This window comes from Fragaria vesca, linkage group LG5, assembly GCF_000184155.1.
Source record: "Fragaria vesca subsp. vesca linkage group LG5, FraVesHawaii_1.0, whole genome shotgun sequence".
NCBI classification, from domain to species: Eukaryota; Viridiplantae; Streptophyta; class Magnoliopsida; order Rosales; family Rosaceae; genus Fragaria; species Fragaria vesca.
Window position 1 is genome coordinate 26,878,307 of NC_020495.1, and position 23,391 is coordinate 26,901,697.

A 23,391-nucleotide genomic window follows, 5' to 3' on the forward strand; every position below is an offset into this window, starting at 1 on the left:
TCACTATAACCACATAGAATTAATATTCTTCCTGCATGTTCATTTAATCACTTTGAAGCGTTTCTCTAGGAAATACTTGTGGGGGTGCTGCTGCTTACGAATCTAGATCCGAAAAATGTTTCACCATAGTTCCCCTGTGCACAGATAAAAGGCTTTGGACATTTTTAACAGTGATTTTGACAATATCCCAAAACTTCTATTCTTCTTGTGTATTCTGGTCTATTCTTGCCCCCTCAATCTGTTGTGAAACATGAGGTTGAAGAAGGCCGGCTATCATGTATCCTATTTTATATGTACTGACTTCTCAGATTAGAGTATTAAAGCATAGACTTATCATAGTCAAAAGAGAAGTCTATTTCAATCTTCAGTTGCTGTGCATCATGCCCTGAAAGCCAAGGGGCTTACATGGTTGACAACACATTATTTTCAAATCTATACTTTGTTTAAGATGTATGTGATCTTATTCCATACACGCAAACAATATGGTTGACAAAATAAGATTTGTATTATAAGCAATGGTACCAACACAAAATACTAACGAGCTCGCTGATGTAAAAATATGTCATCCCAATTATAGACTACAGAGGACCCTATCAAGATATTAAAGAATCAATCAATTTTTCCCCAATTTTGCCTGGACCATGTCAATTATGGACAACATAATTGAAATACAAACATATATCAAACTTATCATACTGTTTCTGGAAGCAGAAACCAACATGCCAACCATATTCCATAACATTGCTGAATGGTAAAAAATTGAGTGTAGAAAACATTTAAATTCATACTAACTTCAACTTAGTTTAACTACAAGTACAAGAGATGGAAGTTGATGAGTCCAGGAGTCCTAAACTAGCCTACTGAAACGGTACTTTACAACATCAGCCCCCAACTACTAAGAGTTTCTACTACAGCCTTGTGTTCTACAAGTCCATGGTGGTAAAAATTCAAACTCAGCCTTCACGACTAGGCTTGGCTTCAGAAATTTGACAAAATTAAAGAATATAATGCAGTAGGTACACAATTCTTTACCAAATCACCTTAAAGACACATGTTTGCCTTTCCACTTCTGCTAGCTTACGCATCCAGTATGCTGAAATTCCCAGGTTTAATCTGATTTTAGCCCCAAAGTCACACCAGCAAGACACTGTCGTCTTCACCCTTGGTCACCATGGCAGAAGAACATTAAAAAAGACTCAACTGCCTTTGTTGATGCTTACCACCCATGAGAGCAATTTTATGTTTTAGTTTTATGTATATGTCTTGCCATCTTCTTCATTCTGCATCGATTATACTTGTACACCGATTCCTCAAGTCAGATGGAGAAAAGGACTTGTTTCTTTTTTAATATCATGAGCTCCTTGCCAAATCCTTGCCACTATATTCTCCGCTTCCAAATGATGCAGCTGCAGCAGCCACATCTAGACCACCACTGATGGATGTAATTAGGGCTGATAGGCCACCATTGGGGTTATTACCGGCAGCCATTCCCAATCCCAAAAGATCAAGTGTGGTTTGCTTAGGACCAAACATTGAAGGACTTCCCATCATTAATTCCTTCCATCCAGAACCATCACAAGGAAGACCAAGTCCAAGCCCTGCAGCAATTGAGGCATTATCTGATTCTGTTTGCCGCTGATTCCATTGCATGCTCTCTTGCTCTGCGGAAGAAGATGAGGAGGACACAATGCCAAACCCACGGAGCAACGATGCATTAGATGTTGCGCTCATTTGAGCAGCTTTCTGAAGTAGTGCCGTGGCAGACATAGCTGGTTGTGGTGGAGGCGCATACTGCCTACGCTCCTGTCCTGCAGTCCCAAAAATTGAGGATGCATGACTTGTAGAGAGGCCAAGAGAGATAGGCTCGATTGAAGCAGATGGTGCTAGGTCAGTTGGTAGGTCCGGTTGCCCCATGGCTCGAATTAAGTCTGTAAATGCAGGAGGCTGAGGAGGTTGCAAACTTGCTCCAGATGTTGTCGATGAAGCAAATAAACTTGCAAATACACTGCTGCTTGTACTACCATTGCTGCTTGAGCTGTTGCTGCTGCTACAGTGTCCTTTCCGCTGAGTCACAACAGGGGCATCTTCTGGGGGATTTTCAGGCAACTCTGGCACTGGAACTAAAAGAGACAAGATCAACCCAAAGAAGAGTGACTTAACTGTTAAACATACATCATAGAAAGTTAAGCCTTTCTCTTTGAAAAACTTTTGCAAGCAAAAGGAGGATCAATAATGGTTTCTTTACTCTCCCTTTTTAGCTTTTGATCATTTGTATCTTTACTGAGATCAAACAGTTTGAAAGCTTAAAGTTCAATGGAACCTCTAAGAAGCTTATTATTTTTAATTTGTCAAATTCCCAAATCTCTGCTCAATTACCATGCTGTATGATACATATTGCAGTTAACAAGAGATTTCATAACAGACAAAAACTACTAGACTCCAAGATCTATTAGGGAAAGAGACACATAGACAGAAAAAAGATAACAAGACTTAAAAAACACATCCAGACAAAACCAAACTGAAAAGATGGAGAATTTTCCAAATTTGGCTATATTTACCTGAACTTTGAATAGGCAGAATTGGTGGCTGAGAGGGAGCTGAAGAACTTGAGGGTTGGGATGGAACTGAAGCCTGTGCTGGTGGTGGAGGTGGAGGTGAATTTGCTCTTTGGACCTTTGGGTCTGATTCTGAATTCGACTTCACATTTTGAGTCTGAGAAGGACCTCTAGCACTTTCCTCAGCCAAAGCATCACAGAAAGCCCTGTGTGTTATGAAGCTATCCCTCCTTCAAAAACCAAAACCAAAATCTTCAGCAGAAAAACCCAAACCCAAGTCAAGCTTGAACTAATAAAACTTGAACAACATAAAGTTCAACTTTACCTTGAAAACAAAGTCCCACAATCACATTTATACTCCCTGGTACCACAAATCTTAGAATGAGCTTTCCAATCCGACTGAACCGCATATTTCTTCGAGCACTTGTCGCATTTCCACTTCTTCTCACCGTGCTTTCTACAAAAGTGCTTCTTAATCCCAGTCAGATCACCCAAAGCTCTAGAAGGATCATGGTGGACGCAAGAAACTTCAGGGCAGACATAGACTCTCTTCTTGACCTCTTTGCTTGATCTCTGCCTCAACTTCCAAGGCAGATTATGACCTCGCCGATGGAGCTGCAGATTCTGATCTCTCTGAAACCCTTTGTTGCAAATTTCGCATACAAATCGGTTCGTTGCCATAAGGGTCTTCGGAGACAGAGCAATCACCTCTGCATCTGGATCTGCAGCAAAGTCAAAACAACCCAATTCAACCAAAACAACTCAAAAAGTGGCACCAAAACTGTACAGAATTGATTTGGGGGATTTTGGATTACCTGGCATTCCGGGCAAGTTCCGCTTTTTCTTGGTGATGGGTTTTGGAGCCGGAGCAGTTTGGTTACCGGAGGAAGAAACACTAGCCTCCCCTGAAGCTGTGGAGGAGTTATCCAAGTCCGTCGGCATCGGAAAACTAAGATACTCTTGATACTTACTTGGTTTGGTTTTCGAATTCAATCTACTGGACAAGAAGAGCAACAGCTAAAAACAAAAATCCTTCCACTTGGGTTTTATCTGAAAACTCCAAAGAAGAAGCTTTGTAGGTACAAGATATTCATTTTCTAGGGTTGAGTTTCATCTCTATCTCATCTACCAGTCAAGGTCTCCTGTGTCTATTCCCACCTACCAGCTGAAATTCTCTGACCAAAATATCCATCACCCCCAGAAACACAATGATTAAACCCAAGACTGTAAAAAAACAAAGGAACCCCCAAAATTCAAAACTCCCCCCAACAGTAAAAACTGATCCAAACTTTGGTTCCTAAAATGACCACAATCAGAAAAATTAAAGCCACACAGCTGAAATAAGCTGCTGCTTTTCTAACTAAGAACTATGAACACAACCCAATTGAGCTTTCAGCCAAACAGAACAGAGATGAGAAAAAGACAGCGTTTTATAAGGCTGCTCTTTGAACAGAGAGAGTTAGATTCTGTGAATAAAAAGCTTCTGTGTGACAATGTGACCCGTGAGAGACGAAGTCCCAAAGTCTTTGGCTGAAAAGTAGTGAGAGAGAAAAGAATGATTAGTTTAGCTTAAGCGAGTTTAATTAAGCAGGTTTAAGCTGAGTTGGCCATGACTTCTCGTTCAAGCTTTGCAGCTATTCATAGTCCACGTGTCGTGTTTTCGGGGGCGCGCAATGTCGGGCGGGGGTGCGGGTTGTCGTTTAGTGAAGTGTTTGAATGCGTTTTCGTCTACCAATACGGACAAGATTAATGGTCGACGACCGGGGGGTTTAAATTAGGAAGCAAAGTCAAACTACTTTTGTCCTGGTGTGAAATTTTGGGGGGCTTTCTTGTGCTATGGCCCACTCTCTGTTAGACACGTTGCTGGGTTTCCTAGGCCTGACCGCGTTGAATTACTGCTCCTATTTTTTACTACATTTGGTCTTTTGGGTTACTGCGCGGTTAAATGAGAGGGTGTGGGTTTACACGTGGGAGTGGAAATGTATGCACGTGGCTGAGTGTGCGTGGTAGCGGCTGTGATGATCCGACCTCATGCAGAAGAAAACCCTAGAATAATATCATGGGGGCTTCTATTGCTAGCTTCTATGGAAATGGAACTCTCTTTCATGGACTCTATAGGATAAGATTTTGAGGCATCGAGCATTGGAATCTCGCATTCCAAAGAGGAAAAAGGTGAGCAAGAAATTCACTGATTGAATTGGAAATCGAAATGAAAATGAAAAGAATAGTAGTATGATCGACAAGTTGTAATGTTGTATAGTCTATAGTTTTGGCTTTAGTTTTCGGGTGGAGATGTAGATGGAGGCTTAGAGTAACTCGGAGCTTATTAATTTGGAAGCAATTTATGTGATTACGTGAGAACGTTAGGAATTAACTAACATTACTCAGTAATTATGGAAGTTTATAATTTTGTGAATCACGATTAACTAAAGATAAGCGTGAACAGTTAATTAAATTTACCGTATTATACAGTTATTCGTCCTACTAATCGGTAGTTTGTATGATTATTTATTTATTTAATTTGTTTTGATTTTATTTTGCTTTTTTATAACAATCATTTGTTTTTATTTGTGTTAATTGATTCATTAAAGGTAATTATGGAAGTACACAATTTAGTGAAGTTTTTGAGGGCCTGGCTTTATAATAGTAGAGATTACGTTATAATCACTATTTATCCTGCATACATATCCTTATACACTGCTTTATACCTTCAAATCCGACCATAATCACCATCATAGATATGTTAATCATGCATCCATGCATCTTATTTAGATTCCTTGTCTAAAAGCTAGCTAGATTAGTATTAGGGTTCCTCTTCATTCTTCAAGCTGGTTTGAATGCTCGCACCTCAGGATCACTGGTTCGCTTTCAATAACAGGATACAGAAAACAACGGTATAAGCTAGGATAGGACGACAGGTTGACGTAAAATTAAATAGATGATACCTGCGTGAAGACAACGAAGGCAAGAAGAAGACACATAGCATTCCACCATAAAACGACAGCTTAAGTAAGATCAACGAAGTCGTCTTGATCGATATCTTCTCCAGAATCAAAACAAAAACCCAGTTATTGTCTTCATCGATAAAATGGATTCATATATGCAGTAGGTGCTATAAATCAAAGGATATGGTCAAAGATAGTAAGGTTCAAACACATCGATCGCCAACAAATATCCTAATGTTCTTGGTTTGTCTGTATTCACTTGTAGGGGGCGCACTTTTATTTCATCGTAAGCCATTTTATTATAGAAATGAAATCAAAGTTTTCATGCAACGTCAATTGTTTACAATTCATGGACTTTGTTTTTCGTCCTCGATCTCTTTCTATGAACATGTATTTCTCGATCGTAGATCAATACTTAAAAGGAGGATAATCTTGAATAATAGCCTGGCTAGAAGGGACATATTTTCAATTTTCTCGGCCCCATATTTCTGGGATGAAGACAACTCCTTGCAATTGAACATCGATCAACAGAACAAGTGACCATTGAAATTAATCCTTGATCTAGTACATTTGAATTTCCAAAACTAGATTATTTTCTTTTCGAGAGTCCGACATCGCCGTGAAAAGGAGAGTTGGAGATTTCCTAACAACGGGTGATTTTTTGCCCGGACGCAATTGGGTTCGAAGATATAACGTTTCGATCCCGCCGACATAGTATTTTGTGTGTATGGATGCACATTCCATAATTGAGATGAACTGCAAAACAAACATTTGATCAAGGTTTATATATTACGAGCTACTAGAAAATTCTAACATTGCCATAATGTGAGTGTGAAAGGTTTTACTTGATGCTACTTGAAAAAGTTTATAGTTTGCTTAACCTGAGGTGTTTTTTAGGGTGAAAAAGGAGCCAATGCCCAAAGCAAAACTTGAAAGGTTTTTTTACATGATACCTAACAAGCTTTGTGGAGCTTTATGACACTTTAGACCGGGACACATATAAGTGGTTTCCAATGTTAAAGCATGAGTTAAAAATGTGGGTAATTTAGTTCATTTATCTTCATAGTTCTCTATAAATTAAAGCACTGGTTATGCTTGACGTGCACGCGTGCATAAAATGCTTTGACAAAATGATCATGTAAGTTTATCTTTACAAGGTTTTGAAACATAGTTAGTACGTGGGGTTTAAAAATTACTATGATTAGTATTTCATGTTTAAATTTGTTTAACACAAGCAGCTGAAGACATGCAGCAAAGCTTGATTCATGAGCTAAAATAGTTAAAGGTTCAGCGTGGATTATAACCAAAAAGCCGGCAGAGATTCTGCTCAGGTTTTCATCATCACAATCGGATTTTGGATTGGATTGCATCTACTTTCAAAGTTTCAAACTAATTAGGCAGGAATGGGGCGCCCCTTTTCTTTAGGATTTATAGGCTAGCATTTTTCATTGAAGTTGTACGTGTAGATCGAGCTCGTTACTGGAAGTAGAATCGAAGAACAATGGAGGGTTCACACATATAATTCACACACAAAATTAGGTTGTAAAATCACAACATTTACTTGGTCTAAACGGCATGATTTCATGCATTGATCCTTTTGAATTCATAGATTGTAATCGAGAGTCGAGACTCGAATCCTTGATGCTAAAGTTTTGAGGTATGGTAGGTCTGGAGAGTCGATGACGAAAACGTTTAAAAGCTACACTCCCAACACAAGTAATTTCTCTTAAAGATCTAGAGCCTCAAAGAAAAAAGCTTCAATCGATCTTCTTGGTGGCTTGTTGCCCTCGTGTTACATTACATATGCTTTTCACAACCCTTTTATCTTTCCCTCTGTCTTGTTCCTTTCATGATGTGGTTTTTCCAGGTCAGTTGCTGCGATATGGAAAACTACGAGTCAATGAGTCATGGACCAATGGAACAGTCATGTCGATCACTCATACACTTTGGTTCAAAATTAAAGAGGCCCCCGATGGAATAGGACTGGCTAGGTCTTATTAGGCGAGTAGGTGATAATTGGATATCTCAAACTTTTCTAATAGCTAGGTTCCCATCTCTCTTTGGCAACCTCACTACAAAAGGCGAGTCAATCTCTTTAATCGATCAATCTCCAATTTGTGCATGACAGAGATAAGAGGGTGGCCAGTGGATACAACTTTTCCGTCTCAAAAAATCCTCCAAAACCGAAAATGATCGTATTGATGTTGCTAACCAAAACAAAAGGCAAGGATATATAATGGAATCGAATCCATGTGAGATAGCAAATCCATAATTTCTCAACAAAATCGGTAGATTGAACCGGTGGTGGATCCATAATTTAAAGATGGGGTGGGCTTGAACTTTGGCCGAAGGCAAATTTTTATTTTTTTTTTCCAGTACAACCATGCAAAGTGTAGGAGCTCAACCAGAACTTACAATTTTAGATTCTATATAAGAAGAAGGAGATAGAAGGAGATTATGCCTAATTTCTGTAGGTGAGTGGAGGCGGAGGGCCGGAGGCAAGTCGTCGTTATCGGGAAGGACCGGAGGAGGCCGGGAAGAAAAAGATTATGGTGGAGCCATGGAGGACTGGAGGGAAGTGGAGGCGGAGCCGCGGAGGGGAAGAGGGATAGCTGGATAGGTGAGTGGAGGGCTGGAGGTGGAGGGGAACAACAGGTGAGGTCTCACTTACAATCATATAGATCGGAAAGGACAGAGACTGAGAAATTGAATAATGGAGATTGGAGAGGCTAAGAGAAGAGATACCGCCGGAGCCCGGAGGGACTAGGAGAAGAGATGCTACCGGGCGGGATGAGCATCGCCGTCGACAAACAAAGAAACTGAGAAAGGATCGAATGAGTTGGGATTAACCGATTAGGGATTAGGGTCGGGTGAGTGTGTATCACAAAATATTGGTTGGGCTTGGATACATTGGTTGGGTTTGGGTATATATCACACACATAAAATTGTATACATACACCTAGTTTTTTTTTTTTTGTCCCAAAATTCTTGGTTGGGCTTGAGCCCCACCAGAGTATAAGCTGTGTCCGCCCCTGGATTGAACCCTAGCTAGGTCTAAGAATCGATATCATAATCATAAACACATGAATGAACTATTGATGAACTAATATTGGTTGATGTAAATCTTTGTTGATCAAAATTGTTACAATCAATAGTTCTCAAAACCCCCTCTCGATCTCTCTATGAAAAACCCTAAAAAGTTTTCTCCTCTCCCTCCGACGGTGCATATGATAACGCTGTCGTCAAATGAGATCTGTTGGTGGCCAATTGGCGGTCAGGCATTCAAGGATGGTGGCGGTGGAAGGAGAGAGTCGTGTTGCTTTGGAGTGCCGGCCGAGTAGAGTCTTTGCTGTTATGTTTTGCTTCGTCGTTGTTTTGCTTGGTTAGTTGTCCCTCCTCTTTGAGCGAGGATTTTGAGTTTTGGTAGGTTGGTGTCGGGTCATGGGGTGTGTCATGGTTATGATGTCGTTTCCAGAGACTATTTTAACGTCGGTTAATTCTTATTGTCAATGTAATGGGGATACTACATGTACATATATGCTAGTAGTTTTAGCATATAGTGTTTGAAAGAGTTGTTTCTTCTTAAGGTTGACTGTAATTAACGTCGATTAGTTCTTGCTGTCAATATAATGGGGATACTACATGTACATATATGCTAATAGTTTTAGCATATAGTGTTTGAAAGAGTTGTTTCTTCTTGAGGTTGACTGTAAAGATGTATTGACTTCTGGACTAGGTCAAGACGTCAGATTACGGTTGAACCCCTATCAGTTATTGTCCACTGGATTAACGCCTTTGTCGGTTAGAAAAGAAATCTTGGTTGAAGGAATCAATCAATAGTGTGCTACCCAACTAAATACAAAACAACATTTCAAAATTTTACAGAATGGTCCTGGGTCGTGAAGGGACGCAAAGAGCATGAATAAATTGCTTGACAACCAGATAAACATATATTGATTGATTAGCTTGACCACCCAGCAACTTTAAATTTCCAAACTCATCTGCCTCAACAGAGAATTAATATGAAAGATCAAAAACATGGCCACTTATTTTGAATGATGATTCTCTTACACTAATTACGTAGGACCAATTAAGGGATTTGGTGGATTAATTTGATTCCTGTATATGTTCTTGGTTGAACTTAGTTTGCTGCCTCTGTGAAGAAATGTGTTATGACTGTTAGTTGGAATTTGGAATGCATCATTTGTGTAACTGAGCGACCTTTAAACTCAAAAGAAAAGAAGAAAAAGAAATGATAAAATGATGGCCGGCCGGCCTATACAAGTTAAAGAATGTTTTCCGACTCTTAACTAAGCCTTGCAATATGCATGATGTGTTGTGTTTTTTCTAGAGTGATACTCATAGGGTAAGATCTATATATGTTCCCCTTTCTTATGGTAAGAAAGACTTTATTTGTCTATCTGAGATGATGAAAATATGTATGATTTATAATGGAATCAAAGTTATGTACCCTCCATGCCCAAATCAATAGATTGGTCGGGTTATGATGTTACTCTCAATAGTTAATACCGAACCCTTTTGATACTCTCATTCCAAACTATCGTATATCCGGGCCTCAATTATGTGAGAGTCCTCTCGTATATCGGGTAACAGAACTCAGGCCCCAAAAAAGAGACGCGGCCGGAACCGATCTCAGTTCACTGGAGAATGAGGACAAGGAAGTCCATCATGACGCAACAATGGCGGACTCAGAATTTTATAATAGGGTGGGCTAGAATTTTTCTTTTTAATGAACGAGTACTAATTTATGTCAAATATAAACTAAGTTTAATAATATATGAGTTAAATTTGAAAATTTGAGGTGAGACAATTTTTAATTTTTAGCCTTTTGAACCAAACTTTAACTAGAAATGTATTATGTTTTGACGAACGGATACAAACTTATGTCAAAAATGGACTAAGTTTAATAACATATAGGTTAAAATCAGAAATTTAAGGTGGGCTAGTTTTTAATTTTTAGCATTTTGAAAATTTAGCTAAAAATCTGTGTTTTTTAAAAATTTGGAGTGGGCTGCAACACATCAGAACTCATGTGTAGGTGCGCAGTAGACTGGACATGGATGCTGGTGTCTGCTCATCCCATCTCAGAGGACCCATCGCCCCAATGGCAAGTGAAGCAGCATGATGCTGCCGCTTGATTCACTTTTCTGGGAATCCGGCAGCTTATTCTGATTTGTTGCAAAATAGGGTAAGCTCTCCAATCAGCTCTCTTCTTGTTTTCCTTCAGATCCATTACCACTTCTCTACAGTCTAATTCAAAAACCATTTTCTTGCAAAAAAAATAAAAATAAAAAAATCACCAAAAGTACTTTTCTATGTTTGGACTTAGCAGTTGGCCCAAGTTCAAGCTCTTGCTCAGCCCAATATCACTCGGCCGTCAAGGTTTCACTGCTACTAAAACCCACAAAAGCCCACCAAATAAAACACACTCCTCCACAACCACAAAACCTCACTCTCTAACCTTGTCGCCTTCCCTTCCCGCCGTTCACCGGAGCACTAGAACATCCTACTTCCGGCGAGTATGGACCTAGACGACCTCGACGGGCCGAGCAAGCCTGCTCGGGTCTCCAGGTTCATGCCCCGTTCCAAAAACGCCCCACCAAAACCGAAGCCCGAACCCGCCGTCAAAAAGGAGCCTGCAAAACCGGTTCCGAAGTCCGAGCCGGAACCGCCGCAGCTGGTCAAGCCCAAGCCGGAAGCACTAGATGACGTGGCGGAGAAGAAAGAAGAGAAACAAGAAGAAGGCGCCTATGGAGACGATTCAAACGGCGCTGTGAAAATGGAGACCGGTGAAGAACCTAAGGACGACGACGATCCGATGGAAGAGGACGACGCTGAAGACACTGTCGTTCGTGAAATTGATGTGTTCTTTAATCCTAATGTTGATTCCAACACTCAGGTATGTCACTCTTGCTGTGTAGTGAGCTCTAATGTGGTTCAATTTTGCGCTAATTCGTTTTCGATTTGTGATTTTCAGTTATATGTTTTGCAATATCCTCTGCGGCCTCGGTGGCGGCCGTATGAGCTGGAGGACCGGTGCGAGGAGGTGAGGTTTTCGGATTTGGATGATTGTTGTGTTGAGCGTTTGGTTTGGGAGGAGTTGCAGGTATTGAAATTGTGTCTGGTTTTTTTGCAGATAAGAGTGAAGCCTGGCACTGCTGAAGTGGAGGTGGATTTGTCTATTGATCTTTACTCCAAGAACTGTGATCAAGAGTTTGCTAACAGGCTCAAAATGACAAAGCAGGTTGATTTCGGATGCTTATGAATTTTGAATGTTGTAACATTGTTGCCTATAGTTTTCTGTTCAGTAATTGTGTTCTTGTGATTTTTCTTAGACTTTGGCTACAGAATGGGATCCCTGCCGTTCAACTGGTTATGCTGTCGGGGTTTTGATGGGCAACAAGGTATGCATTGTTAATATTAGGTTTAACAAAAACGTGTTAATGCAACAAAATAAAATAAAAAATGAGAAAGACAAGTTTGGTTAGCTTGCAGTGGCTGGCTTTGCTGAAATTGGGTGGTTTTAGTCAGTGATGGGAATTTTGGGGGGTTATTCTCTTCTTGGTTAGTTTGGTTTTTGGTGGGGTGTGGGGGGTGGCGGCGGGCAGGCGGGCGGACTGTTGGTAGGGGAAGGGACTGATCATTGTCAGAAGAAAACTTAACCCCAGTTTTGGATGTTGGATCCTCCACTTTCTTACACATTGCCTATTGACCCCAAATTACCAATGTGGCCTTCATGCACCAAATATATTGATTTATGTCGGCTGCCCTTGAGGGTTTGTTAAGTAACGTGAATGGTGATTTACGGTAGGGGACTAGAGGGTGGTATTGATGTCATTGGTTTAGTTTAATGACATTAACTTTCTGTATGTGGAAGCTAAGAATTGGTTTTTATGCACTAAGACATTCCCCTACTTGGTAAAAGAAACCTGATCATTAATTTTCAGTGTGAGGATTGACTTGTTGATGTTGGATCATTGAAAATGTGTCACACTTTCTTTATCTTGCAGTTACACTTGAATCCTGTTCATGCAGTTGTGCAGCTCCGACCATCACTTGACCATTTAAAGCCTGGTGGTTCAAAGAGGAAGGGCACGGCCACTGGGGATGCAGAAGTTGCAGTTAAAAGAGAGGAAAAATCTTTGGCTCCATCAAAGAAACAGGTACTTCCTTTCACCCAGATATTGACTCTATATTGCTGGTCCAAGTTTGGGTTTATATCATCTTGTATGTTTTATCTATAACAATTGACTGAACTGGAATCTTATGAAATATTTGTTCATCTATTTCTGTTTCTGTTCCAGAACAAGCGTGTGGAGTCCTCAACTGAAGATGAAGAGGTATGAAGATGGTGCTATTGAATTCTGATTTCTTAAGATATGTTGATACACATATTTTTATTATAATCAGACATTACTAGTGTTTCCTATTATTTTTCTTTTCTTTTATTGTTATTGATTATTGTTTTTTTTATTACTCTTGCCATATTTTTGGTTTTTAAGTCATTGAACAATAAATAAAAGTCATATTTCAATCATATTGAAGTTTGTCCAAGTTTGAGTTTTTAAATGATCCAGTATGGATGGCAGTGGTTGATTTTACTAGACAACTTGTGATAAAACCATAAATTTATGTTTGTGTGTGTGGTGTATTATATTCTGCTTCAATATGTATGACGTATATGTTTTTCCTCCTCCAGAGTTGGGTTCCACTTCAGTACCATGGCTCAGAAAGTGATTTTTCGGCTGGATATTTGAAAAGAATGGTGGTACAAGACAGTTCTCCTTTAGAATTTACGATGACTCCGTAAGTCCTTGTACTTACCTGTTCATTAATTCTTTAAAGTATTTGAATAAGCCAAACTGATGTGTGAATTATTACTATTTTTATAGGTATGACTATGTTAACTCCTTGTGTCCTAGAACATGCAAAGGTTCTTCCAAAAGGTGCGGTAATTTTCATATTACTGGGTTCTTCATCTTCATTTTTTTTTATATATATTTGAAAAATCTTAATATGTCAATGCCCTTTTTCTGAGCCTCCCTTTTAAATGCATTATCATCAAAGGCTGGAAACAATTTTTTATTTTGTTTTTTATATTTTATAATCTCTATAAATTTTATATGTTTGCTGCAGTCACAACTCCAAACTAATGAATAGAAACTTGCCTCCTTTTGATTTTAACTTGAAATACATGACTTGATGTTGTTCAGGGCTCTACTGAACCTGCCTCTGGAGGAGCGCATCCAGAAGTTGCTTGTTGAGGTTTGTTGCAACTTAAGATTGCTTTGATTATCGTTGCGAATATAATTTCCACATATGTGATTCAAAACCTCTATATTAGGACACTCCACCCGTTGCCATTTTGGTGTTGGGTTGGATACTCCAACCTTAATAATAATATTACCGTGGTAAATTCGAAGCTAGTGCATATCCTTATGGTTTCACCTGAGATCACCTTACGAACATATCAATCTGCAGGGCCATTTGTTCACTTATTGTCTTGATATTTGGAAAGTTCTTAAAGTAACCAAGCAATTTTCCATTAATTAAAGATTTATTCGTTTATAACAGGAACCTATAGCTCGCCGATTCAGTGATCTTAAGAAGTACTATGCTCCTCGGAACCAGGAAAAGGAACTTTTGGATGTCCTTCAAAAAAATGGTCTATTGCTGCGTGGTCTCTGGGTTCCTAAAACAGCATTGCTATATCCCAAGAAAGAGGGTTCTTCTAGAAAGAAAGATGATGATAATCTGCGTACTGCTAGAAATCACATCCTAAATTCATTCCAGAAGAACCCTGTAATTAGTTATTCAGAACTAAATGTCTACCCGCCCCTAAAGCCTCATTTTGACGAAACTTTGAAATTCTTAGCTGTCTACAGACCTTCAACTCGGGATTGGAAATTGAAAGAGCAATCAGATGTATCATTTGCAGAACTGCATCCGGATATTTCTGAAAGCCAGGAACAGATCTGGGAAAGAATGGACAAACAATTGGTGGAAGCCCTTAAGCCTCACCGTGACCTGAAGAATGCTAGCATGAGTAGTAAGACTGGGAAATTACCAAATTCTGATAAAGGTCCTAATAAAAGTGCTAGTGGAGCTCCCAGTGGAGGAGTGAGAACCATGTCAGATGAAACTCTAGCAGTTCTACCTCAGGCCATCAAGGAAGTTTTTAAGACACGCAAGGTTTGCAGGTATGTTATTGGAGCTTTAACCGTAGATGTTACAGTTGCAGAGAAACTATATCCATTTTTATTTACATCAGTGAATTTCAATCCTCTCCCTATGGGCATTTTTTCTCTTCAATCAAGATCCTCTCATGTGATACTTTCTTAGTCTCTTGTTTGTTTGATGGGGATAGCCTGGAAAGAGACTTGTTTTTTTAGCACATTTTGAGATTGTTGGAGGCAAATATTATTTTTATGCTATAGTACAAATATGAGAGAAAAAAGTACTTTTCTGGTTGAAGTGAAGGAAAAAAGAAAAATGATGAATAAACACTCATGATGGATGAATTAGTGTTCATTTTTAGGATCTGTGTAAGTGCTTGTCTGATTTGTGACAAGAAATCTTGCTTTTTATATGATTTATGAGTGGTGGAATGGGTTGGTGAAGAAAGAAATAGGGTGGTTTGGGCTTCAGATCACAAGATGAGTATTTCTTTATTCTTGCAATCAAAATATTTATGTTGTAGCCAGGGCATCTATAGATGCTTGATGTTTGTTCATACTATGATACATGGTCATGCAAATTTCTGTCAATCTTTTTGGTTTGACATGTATACTTTATGGCAGCTTTCAGCTGATATGCGATACATTAGGAAACATGACTCTCGAAAGATCGCAGCATGCAAAAGTTGATCCTAATAGTAGAAAATTAACAGCCGTAAGGAATGGCCTTGCAGCTCCTCCAGAAGAGCTAAAGAACGTCATAACACAATTTGCGGTAGAGATCGGTGGTGTGTATGTCTTGAAATCGTCATCAGAGCACCCAGAGCATGATCAGCTAAGGTTGTCCACATTCTCTGCTATATATTGACTATTAAGTGCCAGAACCGTAGGGTGTTTTGTAAGGGGTTTTGCAAGGATTATTCATTGCATTTTCTGAACAGTCACTCTAATTTCCTAATGGTCCATCCTTTGAAATTTGTTAATTGTGTATGTATATAACCTTAAATTTGTTGGTTGTCGGTGCAGGGATGTTGTAATTAAACTTCTACAAGGTAAGAATAAAGGGCCAATTAAAAAGCTGGATGTTACGGTAGCTGCTCAGGAGGAACTTGGGAGGGAAATCAGCAATAATGAATATAACAAGGTAAAGTTGTATTCTATGTTCGTGATCTGGCCATTTCTTAGGTTGGCTATCATAGCCTTTCTCCAGGCATGGGAATTATTTTAATTTCTTTTTGACAAGAAAATAAGACTCCAGTCATTAAAAATAAAATTAAAAAAAAAAAGCAATTTGCATTAGGCTTTGTTGCTTATGATTTCTTGATTCTGAGTTCTGTATTCTTTCTTCTGCAGGTCATGAATGAACTTTGTGTGTCCAAAGGTTCTCAATGGTACCTGAAAAGTGGGGATGGCAGTCCGAAATAATACTGGAGGACTGATGATTGGATCAATGACGCTATTTTTTCACGGTTCAAGGAAAACTATGTTGTAGATTTATGTTTATAACAGCACTTCTGTGTATCTGGACGGAACTCTGATAGATTTAAAGCTATGCATTTTTTCTGTGGTCGCATTCAATAGTAAAATCAAACAATACAAAGTGAACCAGGTTGAAGTGTGGACATGATCCCCAAGATCTTATAGCATCTTTTTTCAAAGATTGGGAATCGAGAACCAAAAACTAAAATAGTTTCAAAGTTCTGATTAGTTGAGAACTTGAGGTCTGTGCCCAGATATTTAGTGGAGCAAGAAGCAGAATCAAATAAAAAACTGAAGGACTAGATGAACATATCTTAAAATGCCAGAAGGTGAAATTAACCAAGTACACAACAGGCAATTTCATACCTCTGTAACTCAACTCTAGGCAAACTATAACAAATAAGTGAAATAACCAAGCTTTCCCTAAGACCCCAAATTAAGACGAGGCTTTTCTCCACCTTGCAAGGCGTAACAAGAAAGTCAACACTTCCGAAGGGTCGTGCAGAGAATAAGTAGCTTTGGTGTCCTTTGGGGTGGAGGAAACAATTATTGGAAATCCCTGTCCTCTGGTTTCTATCACCTTGAATGCATCTTCATCTGTTCGATCATCTCCTATGTACAATGGGAATACGTCGTCACCGGAATCACTGAATCCGAGAGTGTCGAGTAAATATTCAAGCGCATGACCTTTGTTCCATTCTATGGATGGTCGTATCTCCAGGACCTTTTTACCCCGAGTAAGGTGAAACTCAGGGAAGTGTTCAATCACAGACTTCACCTTTTCTTCTAATATCACATAATCCTCTTCCCGGGCTATATTCCGGTAATGTACACTAATGCAGAATCTATTGTCTTCTACTCTCGCACCTTCTATCTGTCTTACTATTTCCTCTAACACTATACGCATCTCCTGAATTGCAGGCAGGAATATTTTGGCAGGTTGAAAGAGCATGTCACTCTCATCCAATTCTGAGGACTTGGGGACCATAATGTCCATCCCATGGCTGCCGGCATAATATATATTACTTAACTGTACAAATCCTTTTACCTTATCTCTACTCCTGCCGCTGATTACTGCCGTTGGAAAATATGTGACAACTTTGCGTAGGAGAAAACACCACTGTTCTCGTCGTTGTTTACTGCTTTTGAGCTGACATGTTGCACCTTTTGCTTATCAGGTGTTGATGATCTCTGGAATCCCATTGCCTGGTTCAGCTTAGCAAAGTTCGTCACGATAGTAATTAAATCAAGAAAAGAGAGAGAGCTGAGAGAGAACTGTGATGGATAGTGAGAGAGAATGGGGTTATACACCTAGTTATAGAGGGAGTTTTACCTTGAGCCATGAGGAAATATACTTGTAGAAAAGGAATTTAAAGCCCTGTATTTTTATCCTATTTCATCAAGGAATTTCTATTTCTAAACGGGCCCAGCTTGAATTCCAAGCCGTAATTTACCCGAGATAAAATTACCAAACAGTTAGAGTCCGTACCCGAAAAGAAGTACAGTAAAAACAAAAAACTAACTGCTCTGCTATATAAATCAGAGGAACCACAATTCGCGAGCCCTAATTTAAGAGAGTCCTCTTCTCGTCAATATCCCCCATTCAATTTCCAGAGTCGAATTCAAGAGAGTGATAGAAGCGACGAGAAAACCGAAAGCCCTAGATGGCCGACTACGAAGGACGTTACGACGGTAACGGAGAGGACGTCGACGGCAACTCTCCCCAGCCGCGGAGCTCTAACCACGGCGCTCTCGACGATTACGGCGATTCCAAATCTCAGGTTAGTTACTGCTACTTGGATTTTTATTTTTTATTTGTTTCTGGCTTCCTACGCAATTCGAAGATTGATTCAGAGTGTCGGTGCGAGGTCTAGGGTTTCTGTATTGATTTTGATTTTAGGATCTATGGCGTAAATTTACCGGTGTTGGATTTACTGTGCTATGATAATAGTTTTACTCTGTTTTTGATCCGTGGAGAACGATTTTTTGACTTCTACTACTGCAACATTTGAGATGTTTATATGTTTAGAAGTTCTGATAGTTACTTTGATGTTCAGTAGCAGGAAAAATTAGGTGTGTTTTCATATAGGATAGATGCTTCTCCTTGATTTTTTTCTTGTTTCGATTTTGTTTTCGATATTATCATATACCGCAACTAATGCCGATTCTGTTTCCTTTTCAGCATTCTCGTGATTACGAGAGAGAATCTTCGAAGAGCAGAGAGAAGGAAAGAGAGAAGGGGCGTGATAAGGAGAGGGACAGGGACAGAGACCGGGAGAGGGACAGAGATAGGGAGAGGGATAGGGATAGGGGGAGAAGCAAGGATAAGGATAGGGAGAGAGACAGGGATAGGGATAGGGATAGAGATAGGGATCATGATCGTCATCATCATAGAGATCGCCACAGGGATCGTGAAAGGAGTGAGCGAAGGAGAGACAGGGATGATGATGATGAGGATCACTACCGCAGCCGTGACCGTGACAGGTATGAGCGATTTTGAGTTATACTTGTCGCATGAATCTTTATTTCAGAAGATTGATGCAATTTTGGCACTGTTAAATCTTCGTTATTTTTCACATTGAATCTTCCAGAATGTTTTAATCATCGGTGTCAATAAATCCTACAGGCGGAGGGATTATGACAGAGACAGGGAGGATAGGCATAGGCGCAGGTCTCGTTCCAGGGGTAGATCTGAGCATAAATCCAGATCGAGATCACGCTCTCGCTCACGTTCCAAAAGGTATATTGTGTGTGAAATTAGTGATTGGGATAGAGAAAGTTGTTACATCATTTTGATAACTCCCACCATAAGTATACAAAGTCTTATGAACGAAAGGGTCGACTTTAGCTTTTTATTTTTGGGTTTTACTAATAGTGCTCAGAGTTATAATGTTCCTTGTATATTTTGTACTTAGTCTATCTTCTGTTCTTTTCTGTCAGCGTGTCATGAACCATAAGGCCTGCTTCCTCAGTTTTCAAATGATTAGGTTGTGAAAACTAAGGATTCTTTCAAACTCATATTTTACACCACTATTTCAAATGTCGTGCTTTGCTTCACCAGTGAAGACAAGAACTGTTTTATTAGTTTAGAAGGTTTCATATTTCAATTTCTTGTTGGTATATGAGTTTTGCTGGGTAAAGTAATCTTTCATATCTATTTTGTTTATGATTTGTATATATTTGCTTTGTTTATAAACCTGACATTAACTACTTCTGCAGCAAAAGAATTAGTGGTTTTGATATGGCGCCTCCTGCTTCTGCACTAATACCTGGTGCTGCTGTTCCTGTGACAGGTATATTTTCTTCTTAGACTTAGGATTTTTGTATCATGTTAACTGCTTTTGTCTTTGTTGGACTAGTGTGGAAACATCATATCCCATTGCATGGTGTATTTTGGTAAGCTGTAATTTATTCCTACTGCACTAGGTATGAAAAAGCATTAGTCTCTGGGTTATATTTTTTTTTCTTTTTATTGTTTACTTGGTGACATAATTCTGGGACTGAGAGATTTTTCTGGTTTTTCTTGTGTTTCGTGTTTTCCTTTGTTTGTTTTGTATGTCTTGTATGTTGTTGTAAGAAGGCAATGTTGGGCTACTTGCCCCACTGTGCTGACAATGGGTGTGAGCCGACTTCTGTAGCTTTTATGTACAAGGAGGAATCAATGCACCGGTTGGTAGTCTTACAAATATTTCCTCCAGAACTTGTAACTGATGTACTTATTTCGTCTCTTTTGATAAACTATATCTTTGAATGTTGGGAAATGCTGAAGTATCATGGAAAATGAAGTGGGGCGGATGAGTCATTCGGCACTTGTAGTTAATAATAAGTCTTATAAATTAAATATTTTTTTGCTCTGAGGTCTAAAAAATGATCTAATTTTCTCTGCAGGCCAGATGCCTGGAGCTACTCCAACCATTCCTGGGATGTTCCCAAACATGTTCCCTTTGGCAACTGGCCAGGTACTCTCTCTCCCATACACACACAAGCACACACTTTCTCCTTTCCTTTTCTCGAAATGATGTGATGTACATTTCCTGATTCCTGTCAATTGTTGAATTTTGTCTGCTTGCAGCAGTTTGGAGCACTTCCTGTTATGCCTGTACAGGCAATGACTCAACAGGTTGGCATTATTGTGAGAATTGCTGTTCTTTATTAACTATTTCCCATATACTCTGCTCAACTTATTTTGACTTCTTCTGACATCAATTGTCACTTATGTTGGTATCAGGCTACTAGGCATGCCCGGAGGGTGTATGTTGGAGGGCTTCCCCCTACAGCAAATGAGCAGGTTCACCTCTTTGCCGACCTTTTCATTGCGTTTATTTATCTGCATAAGCATTAAACAATACTTTGATGTACATTTACATTTCCTTGCATGTTGCTTTAAAGCGTAAGAACTCAAACTTACACCATCTTCTGGATATGTGCAGTCGGTTGCTACATTTTTCAGCCATGTTATGCATGCTATTGGAGGGAACACTGCTGGCCCAGGTATGTTTAAATTCCAATAAACATGTATATAATAAAGTACTTTCCCATATAGATGATAACCTAATTCACATTGCTGTTGCAGGAGATGCTGTTGTTAATGTTTACATCAATCATGAAAAAAAATTTGCCTTTGTTGAGATGAGATCTGTCGAAGAGGCCAGCAATGCAATGGCTTTGGATGGGATTATTTTTGAGGTATTTTGATATTTTCTTTGAGATATGTTTCTTTGATATTCTAATGAGCATATAACACTGACCTTATTGTTCAAATATATTTGGGATACAAAACAGGGGGCCCCTGTTAAGGTTAGGAGACCTAGTGACTACAACCCATCTCTTGCTGCAACACTCGGTCCAAGCCAGCCCAGTCCAAATCTCAACTTGGCTAATGTTGGCTTAACACCTGGTTCTGCTGGTGGGCTTGAGGGCCCTGATCGCATTTTTGTTGGTGGTCTACCCTACTACTTTACAGAAGCCCAGATCAAGGAGCTGCTCGAGTCTTTTGGACCTCTCCGTGGTTTTGATTTAGTGAAAGATAGGGAAACAGGAAACTCGAAAGGATACGCATTTTGTGTTTACCAAGATCTTGCAGTTACCGACATAGCCTGTGCAGCACTGAATGGGATTAAAATGGGTGACAAGACGCTCACGGTTAGGCGTGCTAATCAAGGTGCCAACCAGCCAAAACCTGAGCAAGAGAGTGTTCTGTTGCATGCACAGCAGCAAATTGCATTACAGGTTAGTGAATATATTCGTTTGTTTTTCATCTCCTTTGGACATGTTTCCTTCAATACGTTTTTCAAAAGTATATAGAAGGCTATATATAAGCTGTGGGTTATTATCCCAAGTTTGTTACTTTTTTATTTATATTTGTTTCTGAACGTTTTTGTTCTTGTGGCTTGAAGATTTAAGAAATAGAGGGATGATATTTAGTTTGTATGGGTTTGGTATAATATTTTAATTTTCTGTATCTTGCAGAGGTTTTTTGTTGTTGCAACAGCCTGCTTCTGCTTTGGTGGCCACCAAAGTTGTATGTTTGACACAAGTAGTTAATGAGGAAGAACTGAAGGATGATCTTGAGTATGAAGACATTATGGAAGATATGAAGCAGGAGGGCGAGAAATTTGGTTAGTCATTGTTATCTGCATTTTACGTTTTATTAATTGAACAGCAATGTTTACTGTGGTATTGATCTTTTTTCCTTTTTTGTCATTATGTTTCTGTTTTACAGCCTTTTTTGTAGTCCAACATTCTGCTATCAGGCTTAACATTCAGACAGAAGCCTCCCAAACCTTCTAACAGATTTTCACTTGAGACTGTGATGTTGTCCATATCTAATATGTATTTGCTTTCACTGCTTTGCAGGTTCTCTCGTGAGTGTCATGATTCCTCGTCCACGACCAGATGGCCAACCCTCTCCTGGAGTTGGAAAGGTTTGTGCTTTAGAGTTCAATACACTTAACTTGTTTAGTCTCTCTAATTTCAGTAGTTGATCTTATTTTTGCTAAAACTTGTATGTGCTTGCAGGTGTTTTTGGAGTATGCGGACGTTGATGGTTCTACAAAAGCCCGCACAGGGATGCATGGCCGTAAATTTGGTGGGAATTCTGTTGTGGCAGTGTTTTATCCAGAGGACAAGTTTGCTCAGGGTGACTATGACGCTAGTTGCTAGCCCCCTTGTATTAACTTTAGATTATTAAGATTGTCTGAACTATTTGTTTCTTCCCAGTTATTTGCTGTAGTGAGGTATTTGTAGCCTAGTGTATAACTAGGTTGAACATGCAGTTTGGCAGATTTACAAAATGAATTTGGTAATGGTTTTAAATTTGCATTTTCTGCCCCTCTCTCCGTTTACTATTATGTTTTGCATTAACATATCTGAATCTTTCAAATGTTTGCCATTCATGTCAAATGCTCATTCTCAAATGGGACCTTGCGATTCTGAAACTGGTGATCTGTAATCAGAAGTCGATACGGCCATGCTGCACATGAAGATTAGTTGAAAAATTATGGAAGTTGAAAAAACGAGAGGTTGCTGGCGATCTCTTTGCTCACGTCTTTGATGAGTGAAAACAGAACAAGAATAGTAGATCCGAATGTGAGCTACTATCTTGCACCGATACTGACACGGCGACACGACAATTCTCAAAAACGTAAGATTCGACATGGTTTGTACACAGCAAATAATTAATATATTTATATACATTTAATACATAAAAGAATTACTAAAAATATAAAATATCATTAATTTATTAGCCAAAAGATCATAATTCTGTCTTTTAATAAACATAGTATAAACCCAAAACATCAAAATCCTTCACTCTCCTCCTTGGCGTTCTAGCTGCTACTCTAGTCCCATGTCCAAACTAATGACGTAAACTAATTACTTATGATACTTCACATCTCATAATTTTTCCCCATTAAAAATTCCCAAAACCCAGAAAAATAAAAAACTTTCCTCAAACCTATATTATTCATCGAATTTTATTATAAAATACATACAAAATAAAAAAACCTGTATCGAATCCTTTTTGTATGTATGTAGAACTTTTTTCGTTCGAGAAAACTATATATATGTATGCAATTGAATTCATATTTTTGAACAAGTATAATTTCAAAAATATATATATTTCACATTATATCAAGTGTTTAAATTTAAGCATGAACATAATAAAAAAAATGGCTTCAAAAATGTTTTTTTTTTATAGAATAATTCAAGATAATC

The 23,391-nt window shown here is 39.0% G+C and overlaps 4 protein-coding genes across 4 annotated transcripts; 2 read left to right on the top strand and 2 right to left on the bottom strand.

The window, feature by feature from the left end:
- Positions 1-764: 764 nt before the first annotated feature.
- On the bottom strand, positions 765-4,047 carry LOC101300627. Its single transcript, XM_004300568.1, has 4 exons — positions 3,371-4,047; positions 2,881-3,277; positions 2,559-2,785; positions 765-2,120 (listed from the first exon to the last, which is right to left on the bottom strand). The coding sequence occupies exons 1-4, from the start codon at positions 3,495-3,497 to the stop codon at positions 1,351-1,353; spliced, it is 1,521 nt and encodes a 506-aa protein (XP_004300616.1). The 5' UTR covers positions 3,498-4,047; the 3' UTR covers positions 765-1,350.
- Positions 4,048-11,010: 6,963 nt separating this feature from the next.
- On the top strand, positions 11,011-16,258 carry LOC101300917 (DNA-directed RNA polymerase III subunit RPC5-like). The gene is made up of 13 exons (XM_004300569.1): positions 11,011-11,420; positions 11,499-11,567; positions 11,658-11,765; positions 11,857-11,925; positions 12,532-12,684; positions 12,826-12,861; positions 13,221-13,327; positions 13,414-13,467; positions 13,735-13,786; positions 14,096-14,721; positions 15,322-15,537; positions 15,724-15,841; positions 16,051-16,258. Exons 1-13 carry the CDS (start codon positions 11,043-11,045, stop codon positions 16,120-16,122), a joined length of 2,058 nt encoding a protein of 685 aa, XP_004300617.1. The 5' UTR covers positions 11,011-11,042; the 3' UTR covers positions 16,123-16,258.
- Positions 16,259-16,612: 354 nt separating this feature from the next.
- LOC101291442 (probable trehalose-phosphate phosphatase 4-like) lies at positions 16,613-17,379 on the bottom strand. The gene is made up of 2 exons (XM_004301851.1): positions 17,341-17,379; positions 16,613-17,296 (listed from the first exon to the last, which is right to left on the bottom strand). Exons 1-2 carry the CDS (start codon positions 17,377-17,379, stop codon positions 16,613-16,615), a joined length of 723 nt encoding a protein of 240 aa, XP_004301899.1.
- Positions 17,380-17,840: 461 nt separating this feature from the next.
- LOC101301204 (splicing factor U2af large subunit B-like) lies at positions 17,841-22,496 on the top strand. Its single transcript, XM_004300570.1, has 13 exons — positions 17,841-17,957; positions 18,359-18,660; positions 18,803-18,916; positions 19,402-19,469; positions 20,065-20,135; positions 20,252-20,296; positions 20,405-20,464; positions 20,607-20,667; positions 20,750-20,862; positions 20,959-21,421; positions 21,648-21,794; positions 22,033-22,100; positions 22,195-22,496. The coding sequence occupies exons 1-13, from the start codon at positions 17,841-17,843 to the stop codon at positions 22,336-22,338; spliced, it is 1,773 nt and encodes a 590-aa protein (XP_004300618.1). The 3' UTR covers positions 22,339-22,496.
- Positions 22,497-23,391: the final 895 nt, after the last annotated feature.